This window comes from Pan troglodytes, chromosome 2, assembly GCF_028858775.2.
Source record: "Pan troglodytes isolate AG18354 chromosome 2, NHGRI_mPanTro3-v2.0_pri, whole genome shotgun sequence".
In the NCBI taxonomy this organism is placed as follows: domain Eukaryota; kingdom Metazoa; phylum Chordata; class Mammalia; order Primates; family Hominidae; genus Pan; species Pan troglodytes.
Window position 1 is genome coordinate 122,753,679 of NC_086015.1, and position 18,885 is coordinate 122,772,563.

General features: G+C 39.4%; 1 protein-coding gene across 11 annotated transcripts in view; it reads right to left on the bottom strand.

Annotated features, from left to right (window-relative positions):
- TMEM39A (transmembrane protein 39A) overlaps positions 1-16,992 on the bottom strand; it is a 35,503-nt gene extending 18,511 nt beyond the window's left edge. For 2 of the 11 annotated variants that reach the window (XM_063805186.1, XM_063805185.1), the window contains exons 1-5: positions 16,865-16,992; positions 16,595-16,731; positions 15,224-15,410; positions 8,675-8,897; positions 3,103-3,186 (exon numbers count right to left, since the gene is read on the bottom strand). In XM_063805186.1, coding sequence (XP_063661256.1) covers positions 3,103-3,186; positions 8,675-8,897; positions 15,224-15,336 — 420 coding nt within the window. In that variant the 5' untranslated portion in view covers positions 15,337-15,410; positions 16,595-16,731; positions 16,865-16,992. Of the gene's footprint in view, positions 1-3,102; positions 3,187-8,674; positions 8,898-15,223; positions 15,411-16,594 lie in introns of all 11 variants that reach the window. The other 9 variants (XR_010155054.1, XM_063805189.1, NM_001246435.1 and 6 more) reach the window with 8 other exon arrangements.
- Between the last annotated feature and the right edge of the window lie 1,893 nt (positions 16,993-18,885).

Sequence of the window (18,885 nt, forward strand, 5' to 3'; positions counted from 1 at the left end):
AAAATGTGGTCTTTGGCCGGGTGCAATGGCTCACACCTGTAATCCCAGCACTTTGGGAGGCAGAGGCAGGTGGATCACCTGAGGTCTGGAGTTTGAGACCAGCCTGGCCAACATGGTGAAACCCTGTCTCTACTAAAAATACAAAAATTATCTGGGCATGGTGGTGGGCGCCTGTAATCCCAACTACTTGGGAGGCCGAGGCAGGAGAATCGCTTGAACCAAGTAGGCGGAGGTTGCAGTAAGCCAAGATCATGCCATTTACAGCCTGGGCGACAAGAGCAAAACTCTGTCTGCCCCCCACCCCCCCAAAAAAGTGGTCTTCAATAATGAGATTGTGAGCAATTTTTAAATGTCCTGCTTTATATTTTAGTGTTTTCCAAATTTTTTTCAATAAAATATACTATTTTCCTAGAAAAACAATTTTTAAAAAGAGAGTTGCTTCAGGTTGGTGAAAAAACAGCTAAATTTATTTCTAGTCTTGTGAAGCAAGTATAGAAGTAGAGTTAGCCTGGAGGTGAACAGGCAGAGCTGGCCTGAAGGTGAATAAACAGACTCTACCTACGTGGAGAGGTAGTCCTCTCTGAATAGCATTTCCGTTTATGAATTAATTACCAGCAGCCTCTCCTTAAATATTATTGATCTTTCTCAGGGTAGGGATCCTTTCTGTGATATATGCAAAAAAAGGAGGAAAACATATTTTAATGGAAGGAAGGAAAGATGATTTATGATAGGTTTTATCCGTCTAATTTAGATATTTTAGGAAGAAAATCACTATACAGCTCTTATTTTAAATTTTTGAATAGGTAACACATTCATATCACTCAAAACACAAAACATATAACAGTGCTTGTAGTGAAAAGCTTCCCACCTGCTGATCCTGTCTCCTAGCCACCAACTGTGCAACCTGTTATTAGTTTGTATGTCCTTCTGGAAACAATTTATTCATATATAAGCAAATATATTTTGTTCCCTCCTCCTGTCTTATTTTAAACACTGTTCTGCACCTTGCTTTTTTCATTTAACATCTTGGAGGTCAATACATAAACACATTTTCATGTTGTCAATGGCTGTATGCTATTCCATTATGTAGATGTACCAAAATTATTTAAACATTCCCTTACTGATGAACATTAAGTTATAGAATTAAGACTTTGATAAAACGATGTTTAAATGTAGCTTAAGTATTCTGTTCCCATTAAGAACTGCAAGCCTTGGCCAGGCACTTGGGATCACACCCGTAATCCCAGCACTTTGGGAGGCCAAGGTGGGTGGATCACTTTAGACCAGAAGTTCGAGACCAGCCTGGCCAACATAGTGAAACCCTGTCTCTACTAAAAACACAAAAATTAGCTGGGTATGGTCGTGGGCGCCTGCAATCCCAGCTACTCAGGAGGCTGTGGCAGGAGAATCGCTCGAACCTGGAAAGCAGAGGTTGCATGAGCTGAGATGGCGCCACTGTGCTCCCGCTTCGACCTAGGCGACAGAGCCAGACTCCATCTCAAAAAAAAAAAAAAAAAAAAGAATTGCAAGCCTATTCCAACTAAGGCTATGCAAAAGCTGCTATACTACTTTTAGGGCATTTAAGTTATCTTTGCAGCAACAAGGTAGAAATCCCAGTTTTGAAGGGTTACACACTAACTGGGCATACTAATTGGACATGTACAAGTAGCATGTCCAAGTAACTGAAGGAATGAAAGAAAATCATTTCCTATTTTAACAAATGAAAACATAAAATTCCACTGAGATCCTCTAAAGAAAGAACATGCTTTCACAATATAACAAAAAGTGAGTTTCTATTTTCATCCTCTAAATAAAAACTCGGAAAGAAAAGATTATAAACAGACGTTCCTACTGTGAAAAACAAGGAATCCTACTACCTGTGCTTTTTGGTTAACTTCAAATGGTTTTCAGATCTTGACTTAGTATTTCCAGTTACTCTGCTTCCAGAAATAGGGTTCCTGAAAATCAGAGCTTACACACATAGACCTTCCATGTATGTTTTGGGAAAAAGAAGTTGACTCTCAATTATTTGTGATTATAGTAACTATTCATTTAAAATTTCACACTGAATTATAAGTTCCAAGATTAAAATTATTAGCCACTTCAGCTAAATTAACATTTTTTGTTTTTGTAATCACTTATAGAGCACAAGATAACAATATTTTAAGAAAGCACATTTCCCTGCCTCATTGGGATTTACAAATATATGAAAAATGAGGCCAGGCATGGTGGCTCACGCCTGTAATCCCAGCACCTCGGGAGGCCGAGGCAGGTGGATCACCTGAGGTCGGGAGTTCGAGACCAGCCTGACCGACATGGAGAAACCCCGTCTCTACTAAAAATACAAAATTAGCCAGGCGTGGTGGTACATGCCTGTAATCCCAGCTACTTGGGAGGCTGAGGCAGGAAAATCGCTTGTACCCAGGAGACAGAGGTTGTGGCGAGCCGAGATCATGCCACTGCACTCCAGCCTGGGCAACAAGAGTGAAACTCCGTCTCAAAAAAAAAAAAAAAAGGAAAGAAAAATGATACCAATGGCCTAGCTCTGTCAACAATTTTTAATTTTAAAAAGATCATTTAATGTTCTAATTCTTTCTCATTCTGCTCACTAAACTTAGATTCTAATCTTCAGATTAATCCTATACGAATTCTGATACTCACTGGTTTTTAAAATTCTAAGAAACTCAAATAAATGTTTCTTGCTAACAATCTTCTCAAATGGTATATATAAACAGTATCAAGTGAATATTATCTGGAACTGAATGTTTTAGGTGCAATTGTATGTGTACAGATAACACTTCGTATTAATAGTTACCTGAAATTCATCCTATTTTTACTGAAACTATTTAAATTGTTTAAATTGTACTGAAAGTAGCGGAACACAAGCTCCGACCCTACGAATGAATTTTCTAACAGTTTTTGACATTGAATTTTAAAAAATTACACTGCAGGGAAACATTTTTTAAAGTACTGGCAGAACTCACATGGCAGTAAAGTAATTTATTGTTTCATTAAATGGGGACACGTCACGTTTTTAACCTGCACCCATTCTAGTAACTAACTCTAGCTACATGTGATAGAATATAGTGAATGAACTGTTACCTCTGAGATGAGAGCCCATACAAGCCTCCTCGCAAGCATCACTGTGATGAATGCTGCCAGATGATAATCAATGAGATGAAAATTCTACAACAGAAATAAATAACTACATCAGAAAGAAATATGATGTGTATTCAGCTGGCACTACTACAAGAATAGAGGTTTATCCCTCAAAAGATCTTCCTTAGATCTCCACACCCTTACAGATTATGGGAATATGAGAGATCTTGAAGAGACTACGTACCTTCTACTTCTTCTTTCATAACAAATTGCTTTAAGTTTTTAAACACTATTTTAAACTACCTGCAATGTATTCCTCTCCCTTTTCAAAAGTATTACTGTACTAAAAGGAAAAGATTGCAGCTTTGAGTTAACAAGTTATAACCTGCAGAATTATGGCAAGAATAATTTATATAAAATGGCATATTTATAATGTGTCAAACTTAATAGATCAGTTGGGATTCAGTCTTCAGAAGTTACTGTTGTTGGTCTCTTACACAAGCTTATGTTAATCTAATTGGGCATCTACTAAATTCTCTACTAGATGGTACATCAATTATACTCATTTAGTGTTTCTCCTAGTTTGATTTAGAAGTATGCCTTATGTTTGGTCTCTTCTAAAAAATAATAGCATTACCTAGATGCTGTCTACAGTTCCTTCTAGTTCTAAATCTGTATATACAACTGTGGTAATAAGCAAATGAAAAGTCTTTAGCAACAATATCCCAGGAACCACCAAAGTCAGGATGTATTTTCATTTTGATGATCAAAAGGTCTGTAGGTTTCCACAATTCCTTCCAGAATGAAACATTAAATTTCTTGATTACTTAATTTAATAAATCTATACATAGCATCCACAATGCACCAGGTACTCTCCTTCACACTAAAGATACAGTGTGGAAGATGACAGCCAAGGTTCCTGCTCTCCGGGGTCTTACTTTCTACTGTGGTGTCAGAGGGAAAGGAAATGGCAGAGATTACTATTCGTTCCTTCGGCATCACCATAAAATTTAACTAGGCACTGACTCCTAGCCAGCTAAAGGTTCATTTTCCAGCCTCCCTTGCAAAAACTACTTTTAGCCAAGGGATGAGTGAAAAAGTAATACGCACAACTTCTAAGCCATACTCTTCTAGAAGGAGCTGTCCCCTTTTCTCTTTTCTTTCTCCTTCCTGCTGGTCAGATATGATAACTGGAGTTAGAGTACCTGCCTTGGACCATGGTTTGGAAGAAGCATATTGGGGATGGAAGAGCAATAAATACAAAGAGTTGCCATGCTGATGTTATATCACCCACCTAAACGTTTATTAAATAGGGAAATAAGTTTCTATTTTGTTTTAGCCACCCTGTTATGGCAGCTAAACCCATATCTTCAATAAATTTGTTTGGAGAAGCAGGGCAAGTAATGACAATAAACAAGCTCCCAAACAAAAGCATTTTAAATAGTTAAAACTGCTTGTAAGAAATAAAACAGTAACAAATAATGACTAAGAAGGAGGTGCAGAGCCCATTTAAACTGGTGGTTAGGGAGGCTATCTCTGAGAGGATGGTATTTGGGCTGAGAGCTGAATGACAAAAAGGCATCTGGCATTACAAGCTCTGGGGACAAAGGGCCCCAGACAGAAGAAAAAGCAATCACAAAGGCCCTAAGACAGGAAAATATATGCCTAGTGTGTCTAAAAAGCAGCAAGAAGGCTGGAGTGAGATAATTATTGTAGTGGGGCAAGATCAGTTAAGAAGCTCTTGCTTTTAATTCGAGTGAAAAATGATAACAGACTGAACAGTGTGAGTAGCAATGGAGATGGAATTAAGTGGCCAAATTTAGTATACATTTTAGAGATAGTACAGCCAGAATGTCAAGAGTGGCTTGCCACTCCTTAGATCATTTCCTTTTCTCCCTCTCTAAGTATAATGGATTCTAACAGTATTTATCCCCTCCTATTTTTGGGACTCCTCCTTGCCTACCCTACTCCTCCAAAATAATGCATGCAGATTCACTCGACCCCTGGCTGATGTCTGGGTCTTATTAATGCATCACCAGTCCATCTAAGACATTTTTAAAAATCAAAATATTGGCCGGGTGCAGTGGCTCACGCCTGTAATCCCAGTAATTTGGGAGGCCAAGGCAGGCAGATCACGAGGTCAGGATATCAAGACCATCCTGGCCAATGTGGTGAAACCCTGTCTCTACTAAAAATACAAAAATTAGCTGGGCATGGTGGTGCATGCCTGTAATCCCAGCTACTCGGGAGGCTGAGGCAGGAGAATCACTGAACCAAGGAGTCGGAGGAGGTTGCAGTGAGCAGAGGTCATACCACTGCACTCCAGCCTGCTGACAGAGCCAAACTCCGTCTCAAAAAAAAAATCAAAATATTTAAGTGCCTAATACATCTTTTTGTTAAGCAAATCATGTTATAACCAAATCAATGAAAACGGTAATGTGCTTATGATTAACTCTTTGTAACCCAGAATATTTGATTAATCAGAGCCCTCTATTCCTGACTATTCTGAATATTTACTACTTCTAGCTTTTATGTTTCTTAGGGTTAAGACTCATTCAGTTAATTGGTTGACAGCTAGAATGATACTTCACATATTCAGGTGTCCACATTTTCTTTTTGATATTAAGGTCTTGAAATGGAAAAATAAAAACCTAATAAATAAATCTGACAAAATTATTATGAGTATCTGACCCAGACACTCATAATAGAAGAAAACTTAAAAGACAGACCACATATTTGGGACAGAAGTCCTTGCTAGAGCCTCCTGACCAGGTAACCACCTTCCACGCTTCAATACCTTCAGTGATGGGAAATAACAGTCCAATCTATCTTTGAACAACTCACTGATACAGGCTCCTTTCAGATTCATGGGCTAAACTCTTATTTGCTATTTCACATGTTACTCTTGGCTTCACAATCCAATTTTAAGCTTTGTGTTAGCAAAGATTATGTGCATCAGATAAGTGAGCCAATCTACTCTACAACCTCCATTAAGTGTGCGTTCCTCTACTGCAGAGGCTGGAAAGCTAAAAATGACATTTCCAAACTTTCTTGCAACTCAGACTCTAGATACGATTTAGGTTCTGTCAACCACAGGCATCATATAAAACTTGAATAGAAGTGAGTGAAGTTAGGGGGAAAGGTAGCAAAAGGCATCCATTTTTGGTGGTAAGGGTCAAAGCAAAGGAAGCATTAATTCTGGAGTCAGCAGCTATAACAGCAGGTTCCTGATTATGACAAGAACACTGGCTCCCTGTTTCAAGGCAGTATTTGTAGGTGACTTTTTAAAGAACTATAGTCAGATATGTTAGATTGGGCAAAGAACTCTTCGATGAGACTGAAAATTCAACAAATGAGAAGTTTCCAGGGAAATGTCAACCCAAGTAGAAATTTTATAATGAACTACCCAAGAAGCACTTACAGAATAAATATAGGACTAAAACAGGAAGTAAAGCACAGTAGATTGGTCTGGACTTGGGCACTCACTATGCCGCTATGTGATTTTTGAACCAGTTTATAGGTCTTACATTCATTTATAAAATGGGAGTCATATAATGGTACCTACCCATTTTGTCTTACATTCATATATAAAATGGGAGTCATATAACGGTACCAACCCATTTTTATAAAGAGCAAATGAGATAATACTTGTAAATAATCTACTAAATATTTTAATGTGTGTTCATTATTGACACTGTTAAGATAGTGAGTATTTATTTATAGAACTATATAGCTGTAAAAGGCCTTAAAGAACATCCAATCCAACTTCTTCCTTTTAAAACACCATGGCCAAAAAGGATGAATGAAGTACAGTTCCTACACTCAATAAGCTCTCAATCCAGGTAAGAAAAAAAGACTTAAAAAAAAAATTTGGCACTATACCATTGCAATTTTTCAACACAGAAACTGACATTCTCATCACATGATATTAAGTAGACAGGAGGTCAATATAGCAAGAAAATTTTTAATACCAGGAACAACCAAATGATACAAATATTTAAAACAAAAATTTTTATTCTCTTTCCATACTATCTTAAGGATTGTGGCCCACATTTCCTTCCTATGTTCACCATGATAGGGAGGCTTTCTAATCTTTATTAGTCCCAAACACATATATAAGACAATAGTCTTCTTTCGCCTAGAGCCTATCTCTATCACTCATGCAAATCTGCCATTGCCAACAACCTATCTGTCAAGTCATCCGACTAGCCTTAGTACAGTTTCCACAATCTTAGCTCACTGTAGTCTTGATCTCCTGGGCTCAGGCAATCCTCACTTCAGCTTCCCCAGAAACTAGGACCACAAGTGTGCACTACCATGCCCAGTTAATTTTGTTTATTTTTTGTAGAGACAAGGTCTCACTATGTTGCCTAGGCTGGTCTCAAATTTCTGGGCTCAAGCAATCCTGCTGCCTTCACCTCCCAAAGTGCTGGGATTATAGGCATAAGCCACCATGCCCAGGCCTTACCAATATTTTTTTATATACCCATCTATGGTGAACCTTCTCTGCATCAAGACTATCATGGTACTCTTTTTTTTTTTTTTTGAGACAGAGTCTCGCTCTGTCGCCCAGGCTGGAGTGCAGTGGCTCGATTTCGGCTCACTGCAAGCTCCACCTCCCGGGTTCATGCCATTCTCCGGCCTCAGCCTCCCAAGTAGCTGGGACTACAGGCGCCTGCCATCACACACGGTTAATTTTTTATATTTTTAATGGAGACAGGGTTTCACCGTGTTAGCCAGGATGGTCTCGATCTCTTAACTTCGTGATCTGCCCGCATTAGCCTCCCAAAGTGCTGGGATTACAGGCGTGAGCCACCACGCCCGGCCTATCATGGTACTCTTAATAAATGGAAAGAGAACAGAAGAAACCTACAATATATTTTTATGTACTTCAGCAAACACAGCCAATTTCTCAATTTCACTTCCCAATTTCCCAATTTTATTTAAGTTCACTATGTACCCAGCTAAAGGACTATATTTAGCTTCTCTTGTAGTTAGGAGTGGACATGTGTGGAAATGATGTAAGCCTGGCCCATAAGAAACTGTCCTTTACATTGCCCTAAGCTCTTTCCCCTTCTGGCTGACAGGGATGGGCCACAGCCACCTTGGAGGTCACATGTTGGAAGACAGTAGACTCTCCATCAGCCTGGGTCCCCTGAAGAACTCCTGGCAACCAGGACAACTGCCTCAGAGTTTATTTGTTACAGAAGCTACCACTATCCTAATTCAGCCATTAAAAGGGTAGAGTTGTTAGAATGTAGTAACACTGACACCTTATACTTACAAATTTAAAATGGTGTAGAGAAAACTAAATACCAAAACCTTTCCGTGATATTATTATAAAAAATTATTTAAATGTTTTCTGCATTTTCATTTATATTTTTACTTCCTCTGGTAGTACTTATAATTTAACCATCTTATCATGAAATTTTATTTCTGAAAGTAATCTGTGGCCTAGCAGAAAAACATTTTATTAAAAGAAAAATTATTAAGAAAAACAATTTCTACAGAAAGGCTTTCCAGGTAGTTTCTTGGGTAAGTAACATGAAGAACTTAAAGTCTGAGTAAGACTTACCAGTGATGTACAAGAAGCAGGATGATTGTAAGGATACCACCACACTGTTTTATAAATGTTGATGTACTGAATGAAAAGAGCAACCAACAGGTAGATGAAAAAAAGGAATTCAAAGAGTAGGCTCCCATCCACAGGCAAGTCAGGAATTTGGCAATGACGAACAGGACCTGGGGTGATTAAGGCTGTGATAGGTGGGACTGGAAGGCCAATAGCACTACCATTCCTGAAAGAGAAAACTATGGTTAACTCAAATGGTGATAACCTCCAGTATCACAGAACATAAAGGGCTCCTGCTGTCTCCTCCATCTACCCCTTCACTGTCTGCTTTCCCCACAAGACTCCATCCTGGGATCCTCTTCTCTTCTCCCTCCACACTTTCTGTCAGTGATCTAAGATGCAGCTATGGCCTCCATTATCTCCTACATGATGAAGACTATAATTTCTCTCCATAGAGCTCACTGCTAAATTATAGACACATTATTCAACTCCCTACTGGACATCTCTGTGTTCTTCCCTCTTATAGTCCTGACCTTAGTTCATGGCCCACTCAGTTAGCTGCCCACATCAGAAACCTGGGAGTCATATTAAAACTTTTCTTGGCCAGGCGTGGTGGCTCACACCTGTAATCCGAGCATTTTGGGAGGCCGAGGCGGGCGGAACACCTGAGGTCAGGAGTTCAAGACCAGCCTGGCCAACATGATGAAACCTCATCCCTACTAAAAATACAAAAATTAGCCAGGCATGGTGGTGGACACCTGTAATTCCAGCTACTTGGGAGGCTGAGGCAGGAGAATCACTTGAACCTGGGAGGTGGAGGTTGCAGTGAGCCGAGATCATGCCACTGCACTCCATCCTGGGTGACAGAGCGAGACTCCATCTCAAAATAAAAAAAAAATTAAAAAAAAAAAACAACTTTTCTTCTGCCTCTCCATGTCCAATCACTCTCTAACTCTCCTAGATTCCACTTTATAAAACTTTGTCCAAACTGTACCTTCCTCTTTAAACTCATTTGCTTTAGTTCAAGCATTCACTATTTTCACCAAACTATTGCAGTAATCCTCCTACACTCAATTCCACTTTCACCAAACTCTCCAACCTGTCTTCAGGGATCTTTCTAAGGTAAAACTCTGATAGTGTTACTCTTACCTAAAAACCTTTAATGGCTCTCTACTACCAGTGGGGTAATAGCCAAAAATTTTTAGTAGCCCTATGAGGTCCCTCAGCTTAACAGACTAGCTTCACCTCATCACTCCTTCACATGCACCCTATACGATACTTACGCTATTTGCTTTCTGGAACATACATGCTCTTTTGCACGTTATTCCCTTTAAATGTACTAATCACCTTCCATAATCACCTTCCTTAACTTCTCACATACATATGTACTGACAAAATCCTTCAAAACTTTTTTTTAACTCAATTCTTCAAGATTTTTAAGCTACTCAAACACATTCTCTGGGAAGCTTATTCTCACTCCATCAAAACTAATTCATCTCTCCTCTGTGCCACCATAATACCTAACTACACCTTTATTACTGTACTTTTCATATTGTTACACAATTTTTTGTATGCATCTATGTGTTGTCTACCAGAACATAATCTTAAGAACAGAGACTATACTTTTCTTAATTCACTGCAAATATGTACCTTAGGTTGAGAAGGCAGTAGACCAATACAGTTATGAAAAAGAGAGATATCCCTTAAAACACAAAAAGATGCAGAGATTTTAATCCCTATCTTCTTATTGTTCTTTCTTCCATGCTCTTTTACACATCAGAAATAGCTGGGCTATCTAAAGGTATAAGATGGAAGTAAGAGAAAAGTCTCCTTTGTTTATATGCCTGGGAATACTTACAGAGATCTAAGGATGTACTATTATTTACAGACCAAAGAAAAGAAGCTTGGCTTAGATACTTCCAAAGAAGATTTGAGAGAAGGAACAAAATTCGCGTTACCATTCTACTCTAAAATTTCCAAATATAGAAATTGGTATGCAGCAGTTACAGTACTTTAAGTGACTCATGGGAATATGAACTCTGCTGATTCTGAACAGTTAAGAATACTATGGCAGAAACTCAGAAGACCTAGAAGGGAAGAACAGGAACTGGGGGAGGAGGGTATGGAAAAGATTATAAGTTTCTTCTTCTCATTCCCAGAGTATACTCCAACAGAGCAAGCCTACCAAGTAACACATTGTGAACCACCAGTAGGTCTCAGAACCATACCTGCTCAATCATAAACCAGTCTTTGAGGTGGGCCATAGCACTGTAAAAACTCCAGGAGGCACCATTCCACAAAATACAACATGAAAGGCAGTCTCTGAAGTTTACAAGTTGGTAGACTTGCATGAAGAGGATTACAACAAGAAGCCAATCTATTCCCTCACTCCAGCTGATTTATGAAATTAAAAACTCTGATGAGAAGTTACAAGATTACGAGCCTCTACTCCAGACAAACTAAAAATTCTTATTTCCCTTCAGTCAAAAATACACTAAGGGGGAACACATGCTAAATTACTTGTTATGACTTAAGGGTTAAAAGGTTCTTAGAGAATTTTTCCCAAGTGAAGTAGACAAATGTGTTTTTACCATTAACAAAGTCAATAAAATGCTGGGCCTCAAAAAAGATATTCAAAACAAAGTAGAAAAGACCTACACTTATCATACTCTATACAGCTTTGACTATTAAACGTCAAGCCAGAAAACAAATAGACCAAGGTCAAATAAAACGAGATCTGGCTGGGTGCAGTGGCTCAAGCCTGTAATCCCAGCACTTTGGGAGGCCAAGGCAGGCGGATCACGAGGTCAGGAGTTCGAGATCAGCCTGGCCAACATGGTGAAACCCCGTCTCTACTAAAAATACAAAATTAGCTGGGTGTGGTGGCGTGTGCCTGTTATCCTGGCTACTCGGGAGACCAAGGCATGAGAATCGCTTGAACCAAGGAGGCAGAGGTTGCAATGAGCCGTGATCGTGCCACTGCACTCCAGCCTGGTGACAGAACAAGACTCTGTCTCAAAAATAAATAAATATATAAAATAAACGGGATCTAGAGATCTGGAGCATCAGTGGAAAAAAAGTACTTCTATATAAAAAGAATCTATGAGATTATGTCTTCTCTATCTGATCTACAAAGTTGAAAACTTGAGAAGAGATATGATCATTTTTAAAACTAAAATAAACAGATTGTCAATATATCTCAGAAAATCAGTCACAGAGGTATTATTTAGGAAAAAATGTAAGCATTATTCCTCTAATAGAATATAAAAATAGGGCCAGGCGCAGTGGCTCACGCCTGTAATCCCAGCACTTTGGGAGGCCGAAGCAGGTGGATCAAAATTAGTCGGGCGTGGCGGCACATGCCTGTAATCCCAGCTACTTGGGAGGCTGAGACAGGAGAATCGCTTGAACCCAGGAGGCGGAGGTTGTGGTGAGCTGAGGTAGCACCATTGCACTACAGCCTGGGCAACAAGAGTGAAACTCCATCTCAAAAACAAAAACAAAAAAAGAATATAAAAATAGATTTAAGAATCTATTCAGAACCCATATAAATTCTCTAGCAATGAGTTGTGACAACACATGTGAAGTGCTACTCATCCAGGAAAGCTCATTAGAGACTTGATGCCCAGGGTTTTTATTGGGGGCTGGCCACATGGGCACCTTCTTTCTAGCAGCACCAAAATTCTAGACTCCCAAAAAGAAAGCAGGTGTTCAACATAGCTACTCTTAGGAAGGCCTGCTTACAAGGCTTACATCTGGGAACCATGACTAGTAAACAGTTCCCTACAGTGATATAAACTTTCCCTAAATAACTAGAGTGGCTCACTGTGCCTAAACTGTCTATACAAACAATGTGGTTTATGCTGAACACCTGTGTTTTGTCCTTGCATATAAAGTCTGTGTGTGGCAAAGGGTTAACACAGCAGGCCTGAGACTGACTGGTATGGAGCCAGCAAGCAGCAGAATTTAGGGAAGCAAATGGATGAAAGAAGAAAGATTCAAAGGCATAAACAGGAATAGAAGAGATAGGGAAAGCAGTGGTCATTTGGACACGTTCAGGTGATATTATTAACAAAGTATATGCAAGGAATAAGCAAAGAAAACAATAGTTCTTCTCAAATAAGATTCTCCCTCAATCAGGAACTCTCTAAGAAATCCAGAAATACACAATATATCTTCCTTTTTTAAAAGGATAATACTTTAAATACACTGTTGCAAGAACAAATCCCTGCTCCCCAAAGGTGGACAGCAGGACAAGGAACTACAGTTTCAACCTTGACTGTGTTACCAAACTAGCTCCTTGACATTCTAGAGTTTAACTTCACCAATCAGACCACAAGCACCTACCAAACAGGGACAAATTCTCTCCTCTCCAGCTGACCTATGTCTGTCTTGCAGAATCAAATGTATCATCCAAAAGTATGTAATACTGAAGCAATTATCTATTTCCCTCCAATACTGTATAGACACTTCGGAAGTGAGTTCTCCTCATCTGGACACTCCTTCTTTCTATATATCCTTCCTAAAACTATATTATAAGCTATCCGCTAGTTCTTTCATGTTTTCATACCTCGTCCCCAGGTCTTTTATAACAAATTATTCCAGCTGCTTGCTTCCCACCAAGAAAGAAATATAAAGCTTTCTTTTCCCCAAATAATTTCTCCAGGTAAACATGTCACAAATAATCACTCAATAATAGTCTTGGTGACTTTTCAAACCATAAACAATTATTTCTTTCATTTTAAAATGTTGGAAAATACTTTCTTCTACCCACTCCCTCCCTCCCCCCAGTTAATTGCTAAATAAACATATGTTAAAGGAGGAGAGAAAGGCAGATTAAAGCAACCATGGTTGGAACCTTGAATACCAGGATAGAAGAGCTACAGTGAAGGCAGAGAAAAGAATACCAAACCCAGTCAAGAGCAGAGGTATTTTCTGAACGTTCCTACTTCTTCCCAGTATACCATCTGCAGACTCTAAGTGCAAGCAGAAGCATCTACAAATGACATTTTCATTGGCTTTCAGTTCTTTTTAATAGCAGAACACTTTATTTTCCTTTCCTCATGATATTTTACATAGTATCTTAATATTTAAAACACATAGGAAAATGAGTCAGTCTAATTAAGAGAAGACTAGGAAAACTCAAGCCTAGACTGTTAGGCTTGCCTGATCCATTTTCCCTTCTAAGCCCTCCTACAGCAACCCCTGAGACACTGAAGAGGGATTTCATGGGACAGTCTAAGAACATTTTTATCTAGAGAACATAATTATCTAGAGGAATCCTCAAAGCCAAAGTCAAAGAGAACGAACAAAGAACTGCTAGAGTTAGGAGGCAAAGTTAGAATTTTTTAGTTGGCTAGAATCCTAGTTAGGGACAGCTAAGATTTTCTATCACAATTTGAAAGTACTGAATCAATAAGTTGATAGCATATATTAATAAAATTAAGGCATGTACCTCAAAGAGCAAACAACTTTTATCTCAATACCTATATTAGATAGTACCTTTCTTCAAAAGCATTTTCGCATATTCTCATTCTTATTTTTAAGTATATAAAATAATACTTATTTGTAGAAATTTTGTAAAATTCAGTAAAGTTTTTTAAAGTTACTGCAATTTACTACTTCATTTATTTCAACATCCTGCTATGATGCAAACAGTACCATCATTTTTAAAATAAGGAAATCCAACGAACGGCAGGGTAAAAAATACTCTAGCATAAACTAGTTACTCTGTATACATACATAAACAAAACTCGGATTAAAAATTAGTATGAGAATCGGAGACTGGAAAAATCCCTTCAAACTGGAATTTCAGGGAGAGCTCCACTGAAATGATGAGATCAGAACTAATTTTAAAGATTGGGTGGAAGAGGGATTGGAAAGTCAGGAAAAAAAAGGACAAAGGTCAGGCCTAGAAAACAAAAGTGCATAAATACCATTAGACAGGCCTGAAAATACAGTAGTACTGATTGCTAGCTCTGAAAATTAAAATCAAGACAAGAGAAAAACTTTTTTCAGGGAGGAAGGAGAAATTAGCTGGCAGAAAATATCTTGAGCAAATACTTGATTAGGTAAAAGTATCTCTTTGAACTGCTACATTATCAAACCTCCTGATGGCATGGGCTACCCCAGCTAAAAAACAGCTAACATTTATTAAGACCAAACAATTTTTTGACAATTTAAAATCCTTGATGGAATTTGACTTATAATTTGCCCTCTAAAAAAAGAATGCTTATAAGTAGATAAACCATCACACTTACCTTGTATTTTCATTCACTTCTCCCTTCTTCTAATAGATAAAAAGGGGATAACAAGAATTTAGATGATCACAAAATAAAGAATGGGACTGCTTTCACTTTGTGGGCCCCATTTCACATCTTTTTACCTCCAAAGTATTTTGGAATTCTGAATTTTGTCTTGAAGGGCAGGATTTCTACCTCAGTGTCAAGAATAAATCTCAATAAGCAAATATCTGAATGACATGATGACTTTTATGTTAGTCTTACTGATCAAAGGACATTAAAATTATATATAGCCTTATTTTTTCTTTACCTGTTTCTCAAGCCTGTTCCATTGCCACAGCCTCCACCAACCAAAGTCTGCAAAGAAGGTAAAGCTGAACGGCTTAGCTGTTGCCGACTAGGGCCCCTCCTTCCACCGGGCATGTCCAGGAACCAGTCTGCTTCCAGTGCCACCTGTAGTTGCAACCCAGGTTAATGGTTGTCAACCAGTTTCAACTCTGAACGACAACAAAAACATTTAAATATCAGTAGACGATTTTTAAAGTAGGCAACAAAACAACGAGAAACACTGAGTAAGCAGGCCTTACAAAATAAGATTTTCAAACGAATGTTCCCAGTGTCTACTACTTACGTTATTCGAATTAAAGGACTACTCAGACTCTAATGGGTCAAAAGCCTAAGTTCTGATCTAAGCTCTGTTCAGCTTTAGGCAAGTGATGATTTGTGTCTTTTGCCAACTGATTTGTATCATCTGTAAGATATTATAATCAAATAGAAGTTTACAAGAAACATCACACCTTATACATTTCCAGCTAAATGTTTCACACTTAAACTACTTGAAATATAGAAGAATTGGCACTTTATAAAACGTTAGGTTTTGTTATCAAGGGATATGGCTTGTGAGCTCAGATGGTCACATATTATCTGACCTTATCCGGATAAGTTAACTTCTGAGTGTGTTCTTCTGAGTGTGTTTCTTCAAGGGGGGGGCGGGGGGGGAGTGTCCCCTGTTCTGCAGAGGTTGTCAGGACTGAGGAAGTGGAATGAAAGGGTACCAGTAGTTCTTTTAACAGTTTAAAAGTAAAACTGTTCGAGTGGTATCTCTATATGTTAGGGTTAAAATATTGAAAGAAACTCTTCAAGGGGATGCCCGCTCCAGAAAAGCTGGTGTAAAATCATATAGAAATTACTGAAACTGCAAGATTAAGAAGCAAGTAAAAGATAAAGATCCTCACTGGAAAAAAAAAAAAAAAGCTCTTTTCATCATTCTACGGCAAAAATCATGATTCTGTCAACATGGATACCAATGTTTCCTAAACAATACAACTAAAACCCAAGGATGACACTGGAAAAAACCCGTGTTTTCAAATGCTCCCTATTCCTAACAGCCTTCGGCTGTAAACTAACCCCAAGTCAAACAAAGCATTCAAACCGCTGGATGCAGGGGCTGCTGGTCCTTGCTCCATTAACAAGCAAAGGGAAAGAAAAGTGCAGGGAAAAAACCGGGACGGAAGAGGTGAGAGTATGCGGTGTGGTGGACTGCAGGAGACCACAAACTTCAACAGACTGGTCCCTAAGAGAAGTCGGCAGAAAGGTAGACAAAGCAGTCTCCGCCGCACACCCAAGAGGGCCGAGGCAGGTCCAGGACAGCCGGACCTTGGGGCAGCTCAGTAATACTCACGCATGGAAGAGTCCCAGCCGGTGGGGCGGGATCCCTAGAAAGCGGCGACAACTTTACAGACTGGACCCCAGGTAAGGGAACTCCCTCCCAGCGTTGGAACGCTGCAAACCAGCTGCTTGGACGCAGGCAGCCCCCGCCTAGAGAATCAAGAAAAGGTGTCCAGGCTTCGGGCTGCCAGACTCAGACCCAGACTCCGAGGCAGTTCCAGTGCCAGAGCTAAAGCTAGAGCCAGAGCCTGATACTTCAGCACCCATCCCTAGCCTCCATTACCGCGGAGCTGAGCAGACGTGGCAGCGCACGGCGATGACGTCAGCTACGCGACCGCGGTCTGCCCCAGCCGCGAGTGCGCCCCCGGAACCAGCCGGCACGACAAACCCTACCATTTGCACCTGCGCAGTGGGGCGCGCCTTCTCCTCTTAACTCGCGGTCCCGCCCCTTCCGGCCAGTGTTGGCCAAAGCATTTCCTCTTTCGGCCTCAGTCAGCTAGCGGCTACGAGGTGCGGGCACCATGCTACTGATCCTTCTTGCTGTCTCTTGGACTCCATGTAATAACCATGTACAAGTTATCACCGCCATTTTACAGATGAGTGTAGATTAGGAGGTGTCACCTAGGGTCACGTTACTGCTAAGTGAGGGAGCCCAAGTCATGAAGTCATGCGTCAGCATCCAACCCTGCGCTTATTGTTTGCTAAGAACTAGACAGATGCTGTGGTTACAAAGCGAATACCACAAAAGCTCAGAGTCTAGTGGAAGAGAGGCGACACTAAGAAAATACAGTAATTACCATTTGTTACAATATTAAAAGTATGTCCAAGGTCCAGAGATAGCATGTAACACTAATGAATTCTGTGGGATGGTGGTGATGTCAATATCAAGAAAAGCTTTGCAGAGAGCTTGGGGTTTCAGCCAAGACTCCACAAAGGCATAGGGGCTTTGTGGGAGAATGGCAGTCCTCCTGGAGAAGTGGCAGATAAAAAGGTAAAGATCTGTGAGCAACGTCATCTTGAGTTCAGGAATTGACAATAGTTTGGTATTAGAAGAAGAGTAAGAGTGTCAAGAGGAGCATTTGTGTAATCTTTCACTCCAGAGATTTTAATCTCCTTAATAGAAAGTTGTTTGTATTGATTGAATGATTAACCTTTATTAAGAATTTTGTTGTGTCAGGCACTGGATTAGTAGCTTTACACATTTCATTTAAATCTCACATTTTGATAGCTTCTACTATGGTTATTATTTTACAGAAGAAACTGAAGTTAAGAGAAGTTAAGTAGCTTGTTGAAAATAGCCTGCCTGGCCAGGCAGGGTGGCTCATGACTGTAATTCCAACACTGGGAGGCCAAGGCAGGAGGATCGCTTGAGCCCAAGAGTTTGAGACCACCCTGAGCAATATAGTGGAACCTTGTCTCTACGAAAAAAGTAAAAAAATAAATCGGGCATGGTGGCTCACACCTGTAGTCCCAGCTACTTGGGAGGCTGAGGTGGGAGGATCACTTGAGCCCTGGAGGTCAAGTTTGCAGTGAGCCGAGATTGTGCCACTGCACTCCAGCCTGGGCAACAGAGAGAGACCCTGTCTCAAAAATAATAATAATCATAATAGAAAAAAAAGAAAATAGCCTGGCTAATAAGAGCCAGAACCAGAATTTAGAGCCAGAATGACTGATATTGAAACCAGTAAAGTTGCTAATATTCCCAAATATTCCTAATGTCCTAATGTACCACAGAGCTGTCACTTAGGAATACACACAAGTCTCCAACTTAGGATGGTTTGACTCACAATTTTTCAACTTTATGATGGTGCAAAACCAACACTCATTCAGTAGAAACTGTACTTCCAGTACTCGTACAACCATTCTGTTTTTTTTTTCATTTTTAAATACAGTCATGTGTCCCATAATGATGTTTCAATGAAAGACCACATAAATGATGGTGAGCCCATGAGAGTATAATAAAACTGAAAAACTCCTATTGCCTAATGATGTAGCTGTCTTTATGTTGTAGTGCAATGTATCCTGGTGTACACAAACCTGCACTACCAGTTGTATAAAAGTATAGCACATACAATTATGTACAGTATAACATACTAAATAATGATAATAAATTACTTTGTTACTGGTTTATATATTTACTATACTATACATTTATTGTTATTTTAGATTGTACTCCTTCTACTTATTTTAAAAAAATGAAAGTTAACTGTGAAACAACCTCAGGCAGGTCTTTCAGAAGGTATTCCAGAAGAAGGCATTGTTATCATAGGAGATGGCAGTTCCATGTGTGTTCTTGCCCCTGAA